The sequence below is a fragment of the Dama dama genome, chromosome X (genome assembly GCF_033118175.1).
Source record: "Dama dama isolate Ldn47 chromosome X, ASM3311817v1, whole genome shotgun sequence".
NCBI classification, from domain to species: domain Eukaryota; kingdom Metazoa; phylum Chordata; class Mammalia; order Artiodactyla; family Cervidae; genus Dama; species Dama dama.
This window is the reverse complement of record NC_083714.1, coordinates 51,829,705-51,833,790: the sequence shown is the minus strand read 5'-3', so window position 1 is coordinate 51,833,790 and position 4,086 is coordinate 51,829,705. Positions and strand designations below refer to the sequence as shown.

Here is a 4,086-nt window from a genome sequence, read left to right as displayed (position 1 = left end):
ATTCTGAGCACTGCAGATGGTATCCTGGGGGTGGTACAGCTAGATGGACTGAGGAGGGTGGAGATCCCTAGGAGCAAGGGGCAAGGATGCAGCCTAGGAGTCTGGAGCTGAGCTTCAAGCTAGAACCACATGAGGACCACACAGTCCTCGCTCTCTGCCCTCCTTCTGGGGTCCATCCTTCTCTCCCTTTCCCTTCATCACGTGGCAGATCTTGGTCAGGAGAAGAGGAGACATGTGGATGGGGAACTGGTGCCTGAACCTCTATGGAAAGGAGCACAAAGTGCCAGGTGGGAACCATGGCTCATAGGTCACTAGGACTGTTATGATATCTCCTGGGGGAACCATCTTCCTTTGGGAAGAGCATGTCCTGTCACCACCATTAATAGAGAGACCAGTAGCCACATGAGGCTGGGTATTGTGAACTCAAATGTACTTAGTGTGTCCCAGGGCCTGGCCTTCTATCATAATATAATGTTAAGTCAAATGTAAATAGCTAGAAGTGGCTAACGGCTAGATAGCCCCGCTGAGGAACTGCAGAACCTACACGGGGGACCAGAAGCACAACTTCCCCTGTGGGCCACTGGGAGTGGTGGTAGGTGGGGTCACTGTTCCCTCTGGTTCCAGGGCCATGTATCTACTTAGTGGGGGAACTAATGATGACAGATGTGGAGTTTGTCCAGTCCCTGGAAGGTGAAACCCCAGCACCACGGGCTCTCATATCCCAGTGTGCACCTCACATGTGCTTCGTAGAGGCCATTCCACTGCTCCAGGAGACCAGCAGCTCTGGAAGCTGTGGTCCCAGAGCAATGAGGGCTTTGGTGTGAGGGTCCAGCCTTGGGTCAAGTCAGAGACATCCTGTACATTCCAGAGCTCAAGATGAGGACCCTGACGAGGACACAAGGACCCCGAGGAGGACACAAGGACCCCAAGGAGGACACAAGGACCCCATGGATCCCACCCCAGCTGTCATCCCTAGGCATCGCTGGTGACGGAATGAGCACTTGGTAGCGTGTCCCTAACTTTGGCATCCCTGTCTCTGACAGGTTGGGGACCTGATATAAGGGGCAGGCCTTAGAAGGAGAAGGGGAGGATAGTAGGCTCTGAAGAAGTCTGAGTGAGAACCCTGAGGAAAGACTGGGGGGAACCTGGACCCCAACACAGAGTGGGCTCAGGGAGCACAGGGTGGGATGAGCACATACCGCATTTCCTGACATCCGGGTCTCAGAGAGACTGGGGAACTGCTATAGGTGGCGGGGCTTCAGGTGGGCAGAGAGGAGAATTCCAGGTCCTGTGGGGTAACAAGTTGAGGTCCCTGAGCGGGGACTAGGGGGCCCTTGACCTCAGAGAAAGCTGTCTGTTGTCGGTCCTTGGCAGCTGTGACGTAGGACGAGAACAACAGGCATGGTCTGACTTCCTGACATCCGGGTCTCAGAGAGGGGTATAAGGGGCGGGGCCTCAGTCGGGGAGAGGAGAGACTCTGAAGCTCTACTCGGAGACAAGGTAAGGCCCTGAGGGAGGACTGAGGGGACCCCCAGGGAGGACTGCTGGAGCCCCACAGATCCCTGCCCCTGTCATCAGCCCTGGGAGACCCTGGGGTGAGAAGAGCACACTGCGCCTGTCCTGACTTTCTGACTTCCGGGTCTCAGCGAGACGGGGGACCTGGTGTGAGGAGCCGGGCCTCAAACTGGGGGAGGACAGAGCCCCAGTCCTACTGGGAGTCAGGTGAGGACCCTGAGGGAGGAGTGAGGGGAGCCGGACCCCAGAACAGTGGGGACCCAGGTAGTCCCCAGGCAGGACGACCTCATGCCACATGACTGGGAACCGGGTGAGAGCGGCGGGGCCTCAAAATGGAGGACGGGCCAGTTCCGGGTCCTGCCTGGAATCCAGACTCCAGGCAAGGAAGGACTGAGGTGGTTAGACCCCAACACAGGCAGGGATCCTTGCCTTTGATGGGGGTCTTAGAGGCCCCAGAGCGGGTTGAGCAGAATGTGCAGTTTCTCGACTTCTGGCTTAAGGGGCTCGGGAGGTGAGGTGTTCAGGCAGAGGGTGGAGGCTTCAGGTCCTCAGATGGTGGACTCCCCGGGCAGAGCTGAACCCACCCTTGTGGTCAGTGCTGGGAGTCCAGGCTGGACGTGAGGTGAGGACCGAGCATCTCTCCAGCCTAGGACCCGCAGGAGGCCCTGGTCAGGTGCGGCTGCATGTGGAGCTCTTTCACACTTTCCCTTCAGACTTGGGTCTTGTTCTTAGTAACTCTGAAGGCCCCCAAAGGGCAGGGTACAGGCTGCGGCCGGGGAAAGGTGGGCACTACACGGGAGCTACAAGGGAACCATTTCCCCCACAACTGGGGCGACCTCAGAGCCCAGGGCTGTGCCACAATCTACCCCCAAGGTGCCCCCTCCATTTTTTTCACAGGGGCTCCAGGAACCAGGAGGCAAAGGCAGAGGTCTTAGGCCTGTGTCCAGAGGTCAGAGAACAGAGGAAGTCCAGGCAGTACCAGGAGTCAAGGTGAGGAGGGTGCCCTGAGTGAGCACCAGAGGCTCCCCATCCCAGAACAGAGGGGACCCCACAAAGCCCTAATCTCCCCACTGTGTCAGACCCAGAACCTCAGACTGTGCTGGCTGCCCTTCCCTCTTTGGGCAGCCAGGGGTCAGGCTGCCCAGGATGAGGGCCCCTGTGAGGCCGAGAGCACCCCTCAAGAGGAGATCTGTAAGTGGCCTGTGTTGACCACCCAGGGTGTATTTCTCAGCCGAGGCCCATGGTCCCCAGTGTCCTCTGCCTCACTCCTGTCTGTGGTTTGATCCCAGGTATCGTGCTCGTGGTCAAGATGAGTGAGCTGAGCAAGCCTGAGGAAGCCCTTCAGGACCCAAGCAAGGCCCAGGACCCAGAGGAGGCGCAGCTCTTGGGGGCTGAGGGGGGGGAGGCTGCATCCCCCTCATCCTCCTCCTCCCCAGTCTCCTCATCAGCCCCTGTGGAGGCCTTGCCCCAGGAAGCTGTGAATATAATGGTGGCTAACATGGTGAAGTTCCTGCTCTGCAAGTATCGAGCCAGGAAGCTAACCTCCTACACCGAATTGCTGAATACAGTCCTCAAGGGTAACCAGGAGCACTACCCGGTGGTCTTCTGCCAAGCAGTTGAGTGCATTCTGCTGGTGTTTGGTGTGGATATGAAGGAGGTAGACCCCAGGAGGCGCATCTACATCATGGTCCCCTCCCTGGACCTCACCTGTGATTTGATGCAGAGAGATGGGCAGTGCCTGCCCAAGGCTGGCCTCCTGGTGGTGGTCCTCAGCCTGATCCTCCAGAATAGGGATCACGGCCCTGAGGAGGAGATCTGGGGAGCACTCAACAAGATGGGGGTGTATGTTGGGAAGGAGCACTCCATCTTTGGTGAGCCCAAGGAGTTGCTGACCCAAGTGTGGGTGCAGGACGGGTACCTGGAGTACCGGCAGGTGCCTGACAGCAACCCTGCTCGCTACGAGTTCCTGTGGGGTCCCCGGGCCTTTCTGGAGACCAGCAAGGAGAAATTCATAGAGTATCTGCTTAGGGTCAACCGAAGGACTATTAGGTCCTTCCCACTCCCTTCTGCAGAGGCTGTGAGGGAGGAGGAAAAGGGGCCCTGAGCCAGAGCAGCAGCCAGGCTGATCTTTTCCTCTGTGATTGAAGAGGGAGTGGTGAGCCTTCTCAGTAGTGAGGGCCTGGGCCACTTGGGGGAACCCGGGGTGTAGCATCTTTGTTTTCTCTGTGATGACATGGAAATTCATCTCTGTTTTTTAGGAATTTTTCAAATGTGTTTTTTTAGCTTAAGGCTTAATAAACTTCGGTATCTAACTTTGTGAATGACATTGAACACACATGTATTTGTAATTATCCAATTTACGGACAAGAGTTTTGCTGGTTTTTAAAAGAGTTTGGGAACTCTCCCATTTTAATTTGTGACCCTGAACATGGTAACATGAGATTAGATTTATAACTATTTTGGAAATGTGAACTTACTTAGCAGTAATGTACTTGGTGAAAGAATTGGAAAATAAAATGTGATTATATTGAAATCTTGCTTCTTATACTTTTTGTCTGTCATTTCATACAA

The 4,086-nt window shown here is 55.7% G+C and overlaps 1 protein-coding gene across 1 annotated transcript; it reads left to right on the top strand.

Annotated features, from left to right (window-relative positions):
• The first annotated feature begins 232 nt into the window (after window positions 1-232).
• LOC133052642 (melanoma-associated antigen 9-like) lies at window positions 233-3,619 on the top strand. Its single transcript, XM_061137555.1, has 3 exons — window positions 233-287; window positions 2,641-2,706; window positions 2,805-3,619. The coding sequence occupies exons 1-3, from the start codon at window positions 233-235 to the stop codon at window positions 3,617-3,619; spliced, it is 936 nt and encodes a 311-aa protein (XP_060993538.1).
• Window positions 3,620-4,086: the final 467 nt, after the last annotated feature.

Excerpts from the sequence above, each read along its gene's own strand:
- LOC133052642 (XM_061137555.1), top strand. The coding sequence starts at position 233 with ATGTGGATGGGGAACTGGTGCCTGAACCTCTATGGAAAGGAGCACAAA. Across the intron at positions 288-2,640 it reads AAAGGAGCACAAAGTGCCAG|CCAGGGGTCAGGCTGCCCAG; the intron begins GTGGGAACCATG and ends CTCTTTGGGCAG. Across the intron at positions 2,707-2,804 it reads CACCCCTCAAGAGGAGATCT|GTATCGTGCTCGTGGTCAAG; the intron begins GTAAGTGGCCTG and ends GTTTGATCCCAG.